The sequence below is a fragment of the Perognathus longimembris genome, chromosome 20 (genome assembly GCF_023159225.1).
Source record: "Perognathus longimembris pacificus isolate PPM17 chromosome 20, ASM2315922v1, whole genome shotgun sequence".
NCBI classification, from domain to species: domain Eukaryota; kingdom Metazoa; phylum Chordata; class Mammalia; order Rodentia; family Heteromyidae; genus Perognathus; species Perognathus longimembris.
Genome location: NC_063180.1, coordinates 27793654 through 27811518, shown reverse-complemented (window position 1 = coordinate 27811518; position 17865 = coordinate 27793654). Strand labels below are relative to the sequence as shown.

At 46.8% G+C, this 17865-nt stretch overlaps 1 protein-coding gene and 1 pseudogene across 1 annotated transcript; both read right to left on the bottom strand.

Moving 5' to 3' along the window:
• Positions 1-1809: 1809 nt before the first annotated feature.
• On the bottom strand, positions 1810-4599 carry LOC125368172 (zinc finger protein 471-like; the record flags this gene model as incomplete). The annotated part of the gene is made up of 2 exons (XM_048369027.1): positions 4544-4599; positions 1810-2638 (listed from the first exon to the last, which is right to left on the bottom strand). Coding segments are annotated over exons 1-2 (885 nt in total), but the record flags the coding sequence as incomplete, so codon positions are not given.
• Positions 4600-6042: 1443 nt separating this feature from the next.
• The window catches only part of LOC125368171, a 36190-nt pseudogene continuing 24367 nt past the window's right edge, over positions 6043-17865 (bottom strand).

The window sequence follows — 17865 nt, the reverse complement described above, 5'->3', positions numbered from 1 at the left end:
AAGTGGTGCTGAGGCTCAAGCGGCAGAGTGCTACCCTTGAGCAAAAAGAAGCCAGGGAGAGTGCTCAGGCCCTGAGTCCAAGCCCGAGGACTGGCCATAAAAAAAAAAAGTAGAACAAAATAAATGTCAGATCTTCTCAAACTAGTCTCTCAATTATTTGAAATCTGTATTCCTAATTCTATCTGCAAATTAGGTTCTGTCTGATGGACCTTTACTTTGGATTGCATGTCATCCAAATCTACACGTGATGATTCCTCTTATTAATTTTATGCAATCTCACTATTGTACATATATATTCATACATACTTATATATTGTTTAAAGATACTTTGACATCCAGTAAATCAGAAATGACTCCACTTTCTTTTTAAGATCAAGCTTTCTCAGTGAATCTTACTGTTGAAAAATACATCGTTATTCACTCAGAGATTTTCATCACTCATGACACTAAACATCTTATACAATAGGGAACATTGCATTTACCACAAACTTAGCTGTTAAATAAAAAAATTATCAATTATAAAAGTTCATCATTCTTTTTTTTGACTGTTGAAACACTTGTTGTATTTGGGGGTTTTCAGTAAAGTTCATCATTCTTTTAGTTGGAATACTTAAGAGTTTTTAGAAGTTGTCGCTAGAGGGTGTTTTGCATGCCATACCTGAAGCTTAGATGAATATTTGTTCACAAAATTAAAGACAAATGAGGTATGTCAAGTGACGTGCTCTCCTATTACTTAGAAATACATTGTATTCCAGTGCTGGTGGCTCATGCCTGTAATCCTAGCAACTCACGAGGCTGATTACATAAGGATCAAAATTGAAAGCCAGCTGGGCCAGGTAAGTTCTCGAGTCAACCTAGAAAGCTGGAATTGAGGCTGTGGCTCAAAGTGGTAGAGTGCTAGTCTAGAGAAAAAAAGAGCTAAAGGATAGTTGACAGCCCTCACACCAAGTTCAAGCCAGAAGACCAACAAAGAACCAAAACACAAGATTTTTCCATTAAGTATGGATGAGGAGTTTCCTTCCTGCTAAGGCCCTTAGGGTAATTGAAACTAACGTTGTAACTACAGACTCCTACATTCGCTAGAATCCAAGCAGATTACACACATACATCTTTAAATGTGTTTGTGTATAGGGACTGACTAGCCAAACTGAGTTTGGGTCTCTAGTTAGCCTTTCTGGTTCTAGTTCATCATATTAAAATTTACACTAAAGATTGAGTCATAGTCATAGTTCTTGTGTGCATAATATACGAGCAAGATATAGTACCCCACACAGCTATATTCTTTCCTTTTTATATTCCCACATGACATTGAAGGGCTGACTATAGACAGAAGGATTTCTCACATGAAAAATGTTCTCATGGATTTTCATCAGTGTGCATCATTTGATTCTGTATTTGAGGAGATCAGTTCACAGCTTTCCCCCAAATGGCACCCACGGTTTCTCTCTGCCGTTTGTTCTTTGAGGGAGCCAACCCTCCATGATGACTGAAGGCTTTTCCAGAGCTGTGATGTTCATAGTCTTTCTCGCCCACTGATAGTCAGGCCTAAAGCCTCTCACAAAGATGGTTTCTGTTGGTGGTTTCTGTCTAGTGTATGTCCTCTGGTGTTGTCTTAGATGAGTTGATTGACTGAAGACTTGCCCATACAGATGAGATTCCTGATTTCTCCCTCCGGGAGGATTGCTCTTAGTTTGTAAGGTTAAAAGGTGTACAAAATACTTCCACACACAGGTTGCATTTCTGTGATTGCTCTCATTTCTTCTCCTGGCAAGGTTTAAATGAGATACTGAATGATTTCCTTCCCTGATGACACGCATCATTTTTTTCTCTAGTATGTACTTTCATATGGTGAAAAAGACTGGAGGCTAAACAGAAAGCTTTCCCACAGTAGTGACACTCATAGGGCTTCTCTCCAGTGTGTATTCTCTCATGTGAGGCACGAGAAGATGGCTGAGTGAAGGCTTTCCCACAGGTGCGACATTCATAGGGCTTCTCTCCAGTGTGTCTTCTCTCGTGTGTGGCCCGTTGAGATGAGTAAATGAAGGCTTCTCCACAGGTGCGACATTCATAGGGCTTCTCTCCAGTGTGTATTCTCTCATGTGTGGCACGAGAATATTGCACAGTGAAGGCTTTCCCACAGGTGCCACATTCATAGGGCTTCTCTCCAGTGTGTGTTCTCTCGTGTCTGGCACGGTGAGATGAGTAAGTGAAGGCTTCTCCACAGGTGCGACATTCATAGGGCTTCTCTCCAGTGTGTATTCTCTCATGTGAGGAACGAGAAGACCGATCACGGAAGGCTTTCCCACAGGTGTGACATTCATAGGGCTTCTCTCCAGTGTGTGTTCTCTCGTGTCTGGCACGGTGAGATGGCTGATTGAAGGCTCTCCCACAGGTACGACATTCATAGGGCTTCTCTCCAGTGTGTATTCTCTCATGTGAGGAACGAGAAGATGGATCAGGGAAGGCTTTCCCACAGGTGTGACATTCATAGGGCTTCTCTCCAGTGTGTGTTCTCTCGTGTCTGGCACGGTGAAATAGCTGAATGAAGGATCTCCCACAGGTACGACATTCATAGGGCTTCTCCCCAGTGTGTATTCTCTCGTGTATGGCACGGTGAGATGGCTGAGTGAAGGCTTTCCTACAGGTGCGACATTCATAGGGTTTCTCTCCAGTATGCACTAAGCTATGTTTCTTAACATACCAGGCCCATTTGAAGGCTTTCCCACAGACGAGACACTCATGCGGTTTCTCGTCAGTGTGTTTTCTGTTATGTGTCTTAAGGTCACTGGGCCTTTGGGAGGCTTGCCCACCGGGAGGGCATGCCTGTGCTTTCTCTCTGGCATGTGCTCCTTCCTGACTTCCAGAATGACACCGCTGAGTGACCGCTTCCCACACACAGAGGGGACCTTCATCTGCCCCTCCTCCAGTGGGCATGTCCTCCTGCTGCCGGAAGTGACTTGGCTGAATGGAGGGGGCAGTACACTGGTGGCTGTCATCAACTTCCTGGCTAGTGTCTCCTCCATCCTGCCAACTGACCTCCTTGGGTTTACTGACTACATGCCCCAGGTCACTATCCTCACAGGCTTTGTCTCCATCATGTGCAGTCCTATGGTGACTGAACTTTGAAGGAACAAAGGCTGTCCTACACAATCTACAACCATGTGATTTCCCTCCAGTGTGAGTTACATTGTGTTTACAGCATTCATTGCTCTCAACAAAGACTTTAGTACACAGACCACAGTCACACTGTCTGTTTTCCTTGAAAGACTTACTGCATTGTGTAATATCTAACGAATTCTTTATAATGCCATTGCCATTTAGATGATCAATTTCTTTGTGTTCCATGTGCTCAGGAGTACGTGAATATTCATGGTGGTTCTCTCCCCGGTGTAGGCTAACACAGGAGATGGCTTCTGCATCCTTTAGCAAACTCTGTGTCAATGAATAGCTGTGAGTCTTCGTTTCTGTTGAGTCATTCCTGTCAAGTGAGTCTTGCAGATAAAGAGATTTCTGCTGTGGGAAGATGATGAAACATGATTATCAGTTGTTCACATTCATCTCTATGGCCTTTTCTCTACATAAGAATGCTAGACTACTTAGCCTAGACATAAAACATATTATAACTTGGCACTGATAGCTCACGCCTGTAATTCTAGCTACCCACATGGATGAGATCTGAGAATCATGGTTCAAAGTCAGCAAGTTCAGGAAAGTCCATGAGACTCTTACCTCCTATAATCCATTCACAAAAAGCTGGGAGCAGTGCTGTACTTGAAGTGGGAGGGTGCTAGCCTTCAGCAACAAAGGAGTGGGACTGTACCAAGGCCCAGAGTTTGAGCCTCAGGACAAACAAAAACAACAATCAACTTATTTTTTTCTTCTATATCCCCAGCTTGAAAGTGCCAAAGACATACTCCACGTAAGATGTCAAAAACATAAGAATCAAGTTAATTTCCAGATAGGCATGTGTGTATGTGTGTGTGTGTGAGGGAGAGAGAGAGACAGACAGACAGATAGACAGACAGACAGCGAGATTGAGAAAAAGAGAGAGACAAAAAGAGAGAGTATACACATAGTTGAAGAGAGAGAAATAGAGAGACACATAGATAGGTAAGATTTGGGCTTCAGACTATTTTGTCTTGCAAATCTGAGTTTAAGTTTGTTTTTATTTTTGTTTTTGCTAATCCTGGGGCTTGAACTCTGGGCCTGGGCACTGTCACTGAGCTTCTCTTTACTGAAGGCTAGTGCTCTACTACTTGAACCACAGCACCACTCCTGGCTTTTTCTGTTCATATAGTACTGAGAAATCAAAGCCAGGGCTTCACATATGCTAGGCAAGCACTCTACCATGAAGCCACATTCTCAGACCCTGAGATGAAGGTTTTGAAATCCTGTTATTGTCCTTACAAAATTCAAACTATGTGGAGTGTTCAACCAAGAAATTTCCTCAGCTAAGAATGAGGCAGGCACTTGCTTTTCCCGCTACTCTTTCCACTGCCAGGTCTTCACTGGTCATGACAGGAGTCACATCCGTGTAACTTACCACTGATGGGGTCCCATGGACCTTACCGCTGACTTGCTGTATGTAAAGACGGCCATCTTTGCCATGTGGAATGAAAATGCCTGTAAGAAATGTTTAAAAGCATACCTTGCATGAAACCGGGAGGAGATTTTCTTTTTTTTTTGGCCAGTCCTGGGCCTTGGACTCAGGGCCTGAGCACTGTCCCTGGCTTCTTCCCGCTCAAGGCTAGCACTCTGCCACTTGAGCCACAGCGCCGCTCCTGGCTGTTTTCTGTATATGTGGTGCTGGGGAATCGAACTTAGGGCCTCATGTATCCGAGGCAGGCACTCTTGCCACTAGGCTATATCCCCAGCCCCCGGGAGGAAATTTTTTAAAAGCATCTTAATCTGCATTTGTGTAGTCATTCAATGAATCAAAGGAAAGGAAACAATTCTTAGGAAAAGCACCTCCTGTCATATTCACAATCATCAATAATTTCTGTCATCACTGATGCTTCAAATCAGGACTTGTGTGCTGTTGCTGAGATTTCTGCCTGAAGGCTAGTGCTTCACCACTTGAGCCACAGCCCCACTTTCTGCTTTTTTGTGCTGAGTAAGAGAGTCTCCCAGAGTTCTCCTGTTTGGATGGCATCAAACCACCATCCTCAGATTTCAGCTTTCCTGTGTAGCTACGATTGTAATTGCAAAGAGAGTAGCTAAGAGAAGGAAATATAACTATAATCTAGATAATACAACTGAATCTTAGGAATCCCACAGTGGCTCCAAATTAGATTAAGATGCTGTTCATGTAACTCCATGTAAACAAGCAATGGGAAAATACAATATATGGTCTAGGGGTGGATTCAGAAGTAATCCCTCATTTTCTATTTCTGCCTTAACAAAATACAAGCTACCGTCAAAAGTATATTCTGACAGACTGAATTCACGTAGAAATTCCAGTGGAAAGAAGCTGAGTGGATGTATATGTACGTATATATGTGCTTAATTTTATACACTCACATTGATAAGTATATATGCACACTAGACAGGTCCCAGTACTCACCGATGGACTCCAGCAGACAGGCAACCTCTGACATCACATCTCTCCACAGCTTCCTCTGTCCTGCGTTCATCATGTCCCACTCTTTGGGGGTGAAGTTCACAGTTACATCTTCAATGTTCAGAGGTTCCTACAACACCCAAGACAGTTCCCATTGGACAGGGCAACAGGGACAAGTTCAACAGACAAGCCTTGAGATGACGCCAACTGATGTAGGTAGAGGGGAGACTCGGGTATGCACAGAAACCAATGGTTCTCTGGCCTAATGGCAAGAATTCTTGCTTCCTTTACCTGAAGCCCTGGGTTCGATTCCCAAGCACCACATATATAGAAAAGGCCAGAAGTGGCATGGTGGCTAAAGTGGATCAGTGCTAGCCTTCAGGCAAAAGAGGCCAGGGACAGTGCTCAGGCCCTGAGTTCAAGGCTCAGGCCCTGAGTTCAAGGATCAGGACTGGCCAAAAAAAAAAGAAATCAACGTTTCTTCAGGGCAATAATGGGGCCCCCTTGGAGTGAGTGGCCTCAGCGATGGCCACACTGTACAGAGGTGTGAAGGGGGCAGATGAGAAAGGCGCACCCCAGAATACTGCATGGCATGTGGAAGAGACGATATGGAGTAACCCACATTCCACATGGAACACCTTCCTCTCCTAGGACTGGAACTCGGGTCTTGGCTGCTGACCCTGAGCATGGTTGCTCAAGGCTAGTTTGTGCTCTACCCCTAGATAGAGCCTCAGCTTCCCTTACAGCTTTTCTTGGTGGTTGATGAGAGATAAGAGTCTGGGGGGGGCTGGGGATATAGCCTAGTGGCAAGAGTGCCTGCCTCGGATACACGAGGCCCTAGGTTCGATTCCCCAGCACCACATATACAGAAAACGGCCAGAAGCGGCGCTGTGGCTCAAGTGGCGGAGTGCTAGCCTTGAGCGGGAAGAAGCCAGGGACAGTGCTCAGGCCCGGAGTCCAAGGCCCAGGACTGGCCAAAAAAAAAAAAAAAAAAAAAGAGTCTGGGGGATATCTCTGCAGGGCTTTGAGCAGCACTGGCCAGTCCTCAGCCTTTGGGGCCACGTGGTTATGACTCCTTTAGAAGAATGTTTGTGCAGGCATTGGGCTTTGACCACATGACCTACATACTGTATCAGAGTTTCCTGTGCTAAACCCGAGTGTTCTCCCAACAGAGCTATACATTCATTTCCCCATTTCTCTTCTTCTCCTTCTCTCACCCACCCCTCCCTCTCTTCCCTCTCCTCCCCCTCCTTCTCTTTCTCCATCCCTCTCCTCCCCTTCCTTTTCCTTCTCCCTCTCTTTCTCCTTCCTTCTTCGTCTTCGTAATTTAGTGGAGAAATCAATGTCATGGGTTTTCCTGCCCAAGCTGGCTTTGAACTGAGATCTTCAGGTCTCAGCCTGCTGAGTAGATAGAATTACTGCTGTGAGTCACTTATGCTCAATTCTAAGACTTAAATGTTACTAGAAGCACTCAGGCACTGGTGGTTCATTTTACCCACTCAGGGATAAGGCAGGATCGACTATAGCAAAGGAAGTAGGGTAAAAGGCTGCCAGGAATCAAAAAACTCAAGCTTAAAACTAGTCCATCAACTTCTCCTAAGATAAAGGGACCAAAGTTATTCATGGGGAAATGAGGCCGGATAAGTTCAGAAGAATGAGGCCTGGTGAAGGCTACTCAGAAATGTGGTGTTTAGAAACATACAATCACTATCTCAGCTTCAGAGGCGCAACAGGATGCATCCCTTCCCGAGAAATGCATTTCTCAAACCAAGAAATAACATTTGTCTGGCAGGATGTATGCCTTCCCAAGTAAACGCTCCCCACAAACTTAAGAAACCCCCAATCAAAATGTAGACAACAGGGGGCTTTCCTTATCTCAAGGAAAAGGAACTGCTCCATGGCAGGATGGGTTCCACCTGCCAAGAGAGCCCCAAACACCCAGAAACTCAAGACATAACACCAGCCCCAAACTGTTGGTGATTAGGGCAAAGAGAAAACACCTATCTTGGCATACAGTTGAAGTCACACCCCCTGCCTTTACCATATTAATAGTCTCAACAGCCAAAGAAATGCCTATCTCTGTCTCTCCAAGACAGGACCTGCACTCTTTTAAGAGTGTGCCCTTGCTTTCTGAATTTCTGTCTGCTTTTTGTCTACTGGCTTGCTTACTTCCTCAGTAGAACTCAGCCAAGTTTCCTTATCACTGTGAATTGTCCAGAAATTCTTTTTCTGGGATTGAAGTTAAGGACCCTAAGAGAGGAGTCCCTATGTTAAAAGGAAAATGTCACAAACCCTCACCTGCATCTGGTGCAAGGAGACAGAGATCTGGGGATCATTGTTCCAAACCAGGCCAGGGAAGGAGAGTTTCAGAGACTCACATCTCCAGTAAGCAGCACAGAAGATAAAAGAGTGGCACTGTGGCTCAAGCACTAGAGCCTTAGCCTTGAGCCACATAACCTCAGTGACAGTGCCTTGGCCCAAAGTTCAAGCCCCAGCACTGTCAAAAAGTAAAGATGAAAACTTCAGAAAACCATTCATAACATTGTTTGCACCTTCGATGCAATGAATGGTTTCCATAACTATACCTAAGAGTATCACTCAATAAAATCTTTCAATGATATTATATGCTTTTTTTTTTCTTTTGCTGGTTCTGGGGCTTCAACTCAGGGCCTTGACACTATACCAGAGCTTTTCTGTTCCAGGCTAGTGCTCCAATACTTGAGTCACACCTGCTTTTTGCTGGTCAACTGAATAAGAGTCTCCACAGTTGCCTCACAAGGCTGTCTTTAAAAGTGCCACCCTCAGATCTCAGGCTCCTGAGTAGCTAGGATTGCAAGCAGAGCAGCCCGGGCCCTAATATCCTGTGCAACTGCAGCAAGCAACACAGTAGTCATTCCTTCCTTGAGAACATAAAGCCAGCACTGTATTATTCAAAGTCCGGAGCAGCTGGAGCAGATCCTTACATTCTTTAGAATGAAGGAGTTCCCACCCAGCATGGGCTCTTCGTGGTGTCATTTCTAGGCACAGATCATGACAGGGGTGGTCAGAATGAGGTTCAAGGGCATTAAGACCTGCAGTTTCTGCAAGGCCAGTCAGGGGGACACTGAGAGCCCAGTGATCACCATTCATTACTGTTGGCATTTGTCATCCTCAGTGCTTACGCAAACTCATGGATTATACATCACTGTCTCTCTTCTTGTTCTTTCCATTCTGCTAAGTAGGAAGTGTTTTATATGATAGTAAATTATCCTAGAAGCTACATATTGAAGGATTGAGTTCTGGAGTTTTTATTAGAGCACTAGCAGTCTGCAGGCAGCCACTGGTTAGAAAGGCCTGCATCCCACACATACCCTTAACATGGTCGGGAAACAGGCCAGAGAGGGGAAAAAAGAACAAAAACCATACCAGCAAACCAATCCAGCTCCAATGGAGAGCTGACGTGGGACGCCATGGTGACTGGAGACCAGCCAGGAGACAGGACATGGGGAAGCAAACATGGAGACACAAACAATGGCACCTGAGCTGGCCTGACCCTAAATAAGATCAGGTCCGGGGGTTGGATCACAGGAAGCTCCCAGAGTCAGGCACTTGACTGACAGGTTCAGTAACCTATAGGCCCGCAGGCACACCATGAAGCCAAGATGGCAGATAGTACAATTCACGGTGTGGCCAGTGATGGCGCTAGCCAGATCCGACCTCCCTAGTACAAAAGAAGCCTCTTTATTGGGGTCTGTCCAATTTTCAAAATTTTACCTAATGTTTTCATTTTTTCCTATATTCTACATTTATTCCCATTTTCTTCTACATGTATCCCATCAGACTGAATTCTGCTCATGAAGTTTCCTAGGGGTAACAACCTGTCATTAAACATCAAGATGGTGAGGGAGGATGGTGACCTGGATGTCAGATCTGGCCAGTGAAAGAGGGCAGAAGCTGACTCCATCTCCATTATCTCCCTCAGCCCTGAGCTTCAGAGTTGAGGGCCCTGCCCCAACTTCTCAGAAGAATGGGAAGTTTTCCCCCCTTACTGTAAACAATAGAAACCTTTGTCCCCACCACCCCCCAATCCACCCGCCAGCTCTAACTAGATGAAAGGTTGGTTCAAGTAGATACTATGTAACAGGTTGTAACTCTACTGGACACCTGCGTGTGGCTTAGCATACTCTATAGGTGTTGTGACCTCATTGGCCAGGTACCTGCGGCAAGCTTGTCCATGCGGCCTTGGCCTTGATAACTCTATAAAGCAGCAGTTCCAGCACGCCTGGGCTGTGGCCCTGGCTGCTCAGTTTATCCTTACTTCCCCAATAACTCCATCTTTTTACTGTAGACTGTCTCTGAGTGGTGGACTCTTCGAGGGGTGGGGAGACCCCCTCCCTCGGATCCTTCCCCCATTACAACCTGGTTTAAAGTTAGATCAAACAAACAACTGCTTGTGACTGAGCTACATTGAGGCTTTCAGTTTCCCTCAGCAATGCCCCGAGCTCCCAGTTCAACCTGGGCCATGGGGAGAGGAACCACTGTTATGCTCAAACACCAGACACCCACAAGAACCACCAGAGACCCACACATATGCAAAAGCAAAAGGAGTATTTATTGTAAGCTCGAGCTTGGTCCTCCGTGCACTTGGCAACCGGATGCTAAGAGGCCATGAGCCTAGGGCTTTCAGCTGTTTTATACATTTTTTTTTGTTGGGGAGGAAAGGACTTAGCATACACCATAGCATCTTTTAACAAATCAATACACACCTCGGGAAAATTATAAAATAATGTTTGGCGCATTTGGTGAAGGGAAGGAATCTGGAAATGGTCATTGGTCCGATCAAGGGACAGACACCTTTAGAACTGATTGGTTAGGGGCTGGGAATATGGCCTAGTGGCAAGAGAGCTTGCCTCCCATACATGAAGCCCTGGGTTCGATTCCCCAGCACCACATATACAGAAAATGGCCAGAAATGGCGCTTTGGCTCAAGTGGCAGAGTGCAAGCCTTGAGCAAAAAGAAGCCAGGGACAGTGCTCAGGCCCTGAGTCCAAGGCCCAGGACTGGCCAAAAAAAAAAAAAAAAAAGAACTGATTGGTTAAGCCTTAAGGGTGTAGCAAGGGGGTTAGTGCACCCCTGCAGGGTTTTAGATACAGGAAACCACACCTGGGTGGGGGAGTTCTGGTAATTGTAAAACTTGTTTTTCTTCTCTGCTGGTCACTCTTATGGCTGTTTACCGTTTTTCTGAAAACCATCTGCCCGAGGGCATTTTATGGTCTTTCCTAGGTCCTTAGGCACAAAGCCATTTACAGAAGCAATATTAGTAGTTAGTAACTACAAATCTGCGATTACCATTTTTAGTTTCTCCCCAGGGAACCGCTGAAAGTCCCGCCTCTTAGCCTGTGGGAACAGGTGCGAACTCAGTTTTAGGCGCCACGGTTAGCACCACACTAAGTCATTTGCACACATCAGCATGATTAATGAATGAGTCGCTGGACATTGGGGAGGGTGGGTGAAGTTTTCCTATAAAAGTGACTTCAATCACAGAATGAGAACTTCTGCACAAGTCACCATGGTAAGAACTTGCCTGAGCTTTATTGATTGCACAGGCAAGCAAATGGACAAGCACACAAAGGGATGTCAGAAGGGAAGGGGCACTCTAACAGAGTGTGGGGCTGAGCTGAAGAGTCGGGGAAACAGATCCTTGGCTGTTAGGAATATTCGCGTGGCATTCATAATCTGCTAGTATGTGCTACTGCCCTTCTGTTTGTCTACTACTTTGCTTACTCCATTAAGCTCTGCTATGTTTGCTTACCATCTTGCCTTGCCCAGAAATTCTTATTCCACAGTCAACAACCCTAAGTGAAGAGTCCCTATGTTTAAAGGAAACCTCACAAACCCTCACCAGTGACGAGTGACAAGCCACTTCCCACGAGGCCACCAAAAAGGAAAGGAAGACATTCCCTGTGCTCCTTCCACACACCAGTGAATTGCAGGCCAGAGTACTCGGATGATTTAGCAGCGGGACAATTTTCTGATCAGTGGCCACCACTTCAGAGTCAGTACTTGGAATTCCAACTGGTGAACAAGTCTTCTTAGTACTTAATATGATAACGCAGAGAAGACTGTTGGCTCTAGGCTGTAAGCTGAGCCCATTTGGGCTGCTCAGGAAGCTGAAATCTGAGGATCGGGCCTCAATGGCAGCCCAGGCAGAAGCTTCTCAAGAGTCTTATCTCTAATGAACCACCAGGATATTCGAAGTGGAGTTGTGGCTCCCTGTGGTACAGCGCTAGCCTGCAACAAAACAGGCCAGAGACAGTGCTGAGGCCGAGTTCAAGTCCTCCCACTGACAGTAAAAGAAAAAAAGATACAAACACCCAATGCCAAACTCATTTCTTTAAGGAAGGCTTTTGCTACTCACCAGGGACGCCATCATCCCAGGACAGTGCTCCACTAGACTTTCACTCCCAGGCAGTCCCAGTGCTATGCTGAAGGAAGCATGGAGGGAGGAAGAAGCCAGCAGCCACCTCCAGCCTAGGATTTCCAGCTCCAGGGAAAGTGAAATCCTGGCTCCTCCCACATGTGGTACTCCACCCAATCAACAACTCTGTGGAGCACTGGGTGAACTGTCAGGCCAAGGGCTGTCCTTCAGCCCCCAGAGGCCAGGCCTCTGAAAAGCAGAGACTGGCCCACTGGTGTGGTGGGGGGTTGGTCCTAGGAAATTCAGGTCCCAGCCCCAGACTCTGGGGATTCAGGTGGTGCCCATTGGTGCTAAACAACCCTATGTCTTTACATATCCCCTTTAGGTCTATGCAACCCCCTTCATCTGCAATTGAAAGGATGGATTGTCTCCCCTCTGGGCATTGGAAGGTGGGTGGACAGCCCTGCTGTAGTTAAGTAAACAGCTATGTTTACATTTGATCTTCATCACCTTCAGTGTGACATTTTTATTACCTGAGCTCAGGTCTCTAGAACTGACTTCTTCTTGAAATAGTTGACCATTATATGTGGACATCCATTTTAGGAGACAATGCATCCTGCCATATATTTAAAAACAGTTGTTTGTCATTGAGAGTGAATGCATGTTCCACAAGGAGGAGTTGTTTTCCCAAGTAATCCTCTTCCAGGATACGTGTGAACATTTGGTGTGTGAACCTGGCAAGGGTCCTGAACGCAGGGCCTAGGATCTGATCCTGAGAGTCTTTTTCCCAAGGATAGCCCTCTACCACTGGAGCCAAGGGGTCATTTCTGTTGTTGTTTTTTTTTTTCTAAGAAGTTTATTGGAGGTAAGAGTCTGGGAGATGTTCATGCCTGAGCTGGCTTAGGAAATTGATCCTCTAATATCCGGCCCCTTGGTAGCTAGGATTGTTGTCCTGAGCAGACAGTGCCTGGTGAGATATCTTAATTACAACCACCAGGGCAGGCTCATTTCCAGGGCACATGGACTTCTATTCGGAAGATAATTGCCTGTGCCTCTATTATAACTTGTGCTGGGAAACCTGTGTCATGAGGATATTAGAATAAATAGAGCAAACTCAACAGACCAGATAAACATTAATGGACAGTTGAAGAGGGCCATTGGAACCACAGTGACCTGAGGAGTGTTAGGAGACCTGGCAAACAATTCCAGGCAGGGCTCAAGGGTCTTAAGTAGGGTTGGAGGTGGCCCAAAACAAAAAGTTTCAGGACATGCTTTGCAAGTTTGTGGTTTTGATTTTAGTAACTTACCCAGGCCTGGTTCTGGGAGCCTGCTCTGCAAACTCACTGAGCAAGCCTGGTTTTAACCAGCTGCGGCCTGGGTTGTGAATGCAGGTGCCTTTTACCTGGGAGGATCAGGGATACGCCTCCACGTTTTTTAGAGTGTAGAGTCCAATCAAATTGTATTACTATACTTACCATAGTGTTATGGCATTCAGGGATCGATGATCAAAGAGACCACTCAGTCAGATGACAATCGGGGATGTAAAGAATTTTGTTGAGAGAGAAAGTACAGGCAGGGTCAAGGCTGGGACCTCAAGATGGAGCCCTGAGCCATCTCAGAAGGTTTCCTATAAGCCCCCAAACCACAGGAATTTCCCCTATATTCTAACTATAGGAATCAGTCACATGTAGGTCAGGGTGTCTTGACCTTTACTGGAAATCTCTTGACCATCAGGTGATAAAATAGGATGCAACTCTGCAGGAGGGTGGGGAAGAGGGGAAGAGGAGAGGAAGGCTCACAGATGTGGACAATACCTAGCAAAGAAAACAAGTTCAAAAGTAGTTTGATACATAGAGCTCAGGCCAGGTTACATTATAAATACCAGTCATATTTGTTCAAAGCTAGTGCCAGTCGATGGTCATTCATCGGCATTTACATCATTTCAAAAGCACTTTCAAAATTTCAATGCTATATACCAAATACCCAGGTGGGCCTCGAACCCACAACAACAGCCAGCAGCACTCAGTTTATTGGGCTAGGAGTCTCATTTAGATGTGCTCAGCATAAGTTCACAGCCACATGTACCACACACAGGTGATAGCAACAGACTGACAGAGGTGGAAGTGGCAGTTAGTGATCACAAATAGCAATTCCAGTAAAACTCTGGCGAATAAAGCAATCAAACAATAAGGCAATCATTAAAGCAATAAAAATACTCTTTAATTGTTGGTTCTGGGTGTAACTGGTACTTACTAAGGACCCAGCTAACTTCATTAAAACATGCAAATTGGGTAACTATCAGGCTTGATCTCTCTCCTTCCTTTCTTTTGCAAGCTCCAGCAGCTCCAGGCCCAGCTGCTTGGGGCTCCTGTTATTCCACTCAGGTTTGTCCCTCCCTAGGTCAACTACTTTGTCTAAGCCTGCTGTTTCTAGGGACCCTAAAAAGGAGGCTTCCCTATGCCTTTTACTTGTTTTCAACAAGTTGACCAAAGACCTGAAAGGACACCCACAGAGGCATCAGCTCTGGGCTCTCACCACAGGAGGGGCCCAAGCCTGGAGCCACTAAACTCTGTGACCTAAAGCCTCATAAGCTCCTATGTGTAAGGTCCACCCTGGGAGGCTCCATGCAGATGCCCCCACCAGTATAATTCTGCGCCAGGACCTGAGTTACCTAGGTAACTGAGACACCTGGGAGCAGCTACCTCTGCCTTCTCTGAGGTCACATCCAATCCACCTGGCCAGATCTCCACTCTTTCCCTATATAATCTAGCTAACACCAGCTTCCCATCCCCTCCCCTCCCCCACTACCGTTTCCTTTTTGCTCTATTTTCTTTTCTCTGCTTCCTTCTCCTCTGTCTCCCCATCCCTCCATCTTGTGTGGGCTGGCAGTTTGCTCTTCCCCCACCCCCACCAAATTTATTTCTACTGGACCATGTGGTAGGTTTCCTTCCCGGCCAACCTTCCAATATGCTCATGTCATCAAATCTGGCCTCGGTATTTCCTGAACAATGAGTCCAGTTGTCTCCGTCAAGGGACACTGGATCCCGTCATCTTGAGGGCCCACACGTGTCTTGCAGGTGCTTGGTGTAATAGGGAGGTCAGATCTGGCCAGTGCCATCATTAACTGTGGAGAGATTTCAGGCTGACTCCAGCTCAGATTAGAGCAGAAGCCAACTCCACTAAACTCTCCCCCACCCCATCCAGGGAAGCTCCCCTTTATTATGATAAGTTATGTAAATTGTCCACCTGAGCCCTGGGAGCTTCAAGGGAACCTGTGCCCTCCCATGGGTAAGCATGTCCACCTGATGTCAAATCCATGTGCCCTCCAGAGTGGGTGTATACACCAGATTTCAAATCTATGTGCCAAATCTAACTAGAATGATAGGTTGGTCCAAATAGATAATATGAGACAGACTGTAACTCTATTGGCCACTTGCGTGTGGCTTAACATGCTCTGGATGTGTTGTATCCTCATTGGCCACCTGCGTGTGGCAATTTTGACTGTGATGTTTGCCTTATAACCAGGCTGGAAGGTCACGCGAGCGTGGTTCCAGCTCCTGAGTCTGGGCTGCACTCGTGTGGGGGGGCTCCAGCTCCCGAGTCTGGGTCCTGATACTGCACGCGTGGTCGGCAGTTTTGGCTCCTGAGTCTGGGCTGCGACCAAGGCCGGTCGGTTGACCTTTTGTTCACTTTTTACTTCCCCAATAAATCTGTCTTTTTGTCATCTTGCAGCTGGTGACTATGTGGTGGATGTAATAGGGAGGCCAGATCTGCCCAGGGCCATCATTAACTGTGGAAAGACTTCAGGTTGACTCCAGCTCAGATAAGAGCAAAAGCCAACTCCATCTCCACTAAGCCCTCCCCCACCCTATTCAGGGAAGCTCCCCTTTACTATGTTAAGTTATGTAGATTGACTCCCTGAGGCCTGGGAGCTTCCAGGGAACCAATGTCCTCCTCTTTATTTTGATAAGTTATGTAAATTGACCACTTGAGGCCTGAGAGCTTCAAGGGAACCTGCTATGAGCAGGCATAGAATGATAATTTAGTTCAAATAGGTATTTTGAGACAATCTGTAACTCTATTGGCCACCAGTGTGCGGCCTAGCAAGCTCTGTAAGTGTTGTATCTTCATTGGTCACCTGCATGTGACAAATTTGTCTGTGATGTTTGCCTTATAACCAGGCTGGAAGGCCACACGGACACGCGGTCCCAGCTCCCGAGTCTGGGCTGCACAGGTGTGCGCGGTTCCAGCTCCCGAGTTTGGACCCTGATCCTGCACTCGTGGTTGGCAGTTTCGGCTCCCGAGTCTGGGCTGCGACCAAGGACAGTGGGTGCACTTTTCATTCACTTTTTACTTCCCCAATAAAACTGTCTTTTTGTCACCTTGTAGCTGGAGACTGTGTGGTAGACTCTTGGGGGAACCAGGAATCCCCTCCCTTGGTGGGAACCCCGTTTCATTGTAGCGAACCCCCACTCTACTTCAGTAGACTCTTGGGGGAACCAGGAATCCTCTCCCTTGGGTGGGGGCGAATCATTTTAGAAAACCCCCATTGTACTTCATACTGGTGCACAGATTTGATGTCAGGTGGATACACGCACTTGGGAGGGCACATGGATTTGACTTCAGGTGCACAAGCCTACCCTAGGGAGGACGTGGGTGGCCTTGAACAATCGAGGCCTCAAGGGGTCAATTTACATAACTTATCATAATAAAGGGGAGCTTTCCTGGAATGCGTGGGGGGAGAGCTTAGTGGAGATGAAATTGGCTTCTGCTCTAATCTGAGCTGGAGTCAGCCTCAAGTCCCTCCACTATTAATGATGGCACAGGCCAGATCTGACCGCCCAATTACACTCAAGTAGATGGGCTCCCCAACTTAGTTCCCTTCTCCTTTCCCACTCTGAATTGCTCTGCTCTCCTAGCTCTCCTCCATACTTTGTACCTGCCGATCCGCTAGACTCTCACTAGACCAGGCTGAGGAGACCAACCTTAACCATTGGAGGGTTGGTGGGGGTGATGAGGGGGGCGGGGGGATGCGGAGTGGGGTGGGGTAATAGCTGAAATCCCTCTCCCTCCTTCAGGTCCCCGTCTCAGCGAAGACATCACCCACCCCGCCAAGCTCCTCCTCCTCCCTGCCACCCTCCTCTTCTTCCCCCTCCCCCTCCAGCCCTCTCTCTCACACAGCCTCTTTCAGCTGCCTAGCCTGTTACTTGCTCTTGCCCTCTCCAGAGCCTTTCCCCATTGGCTCCTCTCTTCCCCTCGGGCCCCCTTGTTCCTACTCAGGACCAGACTGATGTGTCCCCAATTCCCGTGAACACTACCACCGACTCAGAAAAGCAAGGTGAGGAGCCTTTACTATCTCATGACCACAGTGCACAGGGCAGGCAGCAGAGTGCAAGGCCAGCCTTCTTTCAGCAGAGCTTAGACAGGGAAAACCACACACGGTGCTTCACATGGAAGCCAGCTGATTTACAGAAGCAGTGCCAGTAGTTAGTAATAACAGGAAACAGTGAAATTGATTAGGGCCCCTCCTAACAAAAGTGGCTACACATAGGCAACGCAAACAATGTAGGGGAACAAGAAGGGACAATCAAGACCACAATTATCTCTGGGGACTCATCTCCAATTAACCCCCAGAACACAGAAGAGTAGCTGTGGCTGAAAGTGGTAGTGGCCTTGGTCTCTTTAGCTCAGGGACGGTGCTCAGGCCCTGAGCTTTAGATCCATGACCACCAAGGGGCAAAAAACACCTAAATATTTATCCTTAAGAAATACCTAAGTATGGGGCTGGGGATATGGCCTAGGGGCAAGAGAGCTTGCCTCCCAGACATGAAGCCCTACGTTGGATTCCCCAGCACCATGTATATGGAAAACGGCCAGAAGGGGCACTGTGGCTCAGGTGGCAGAGTGC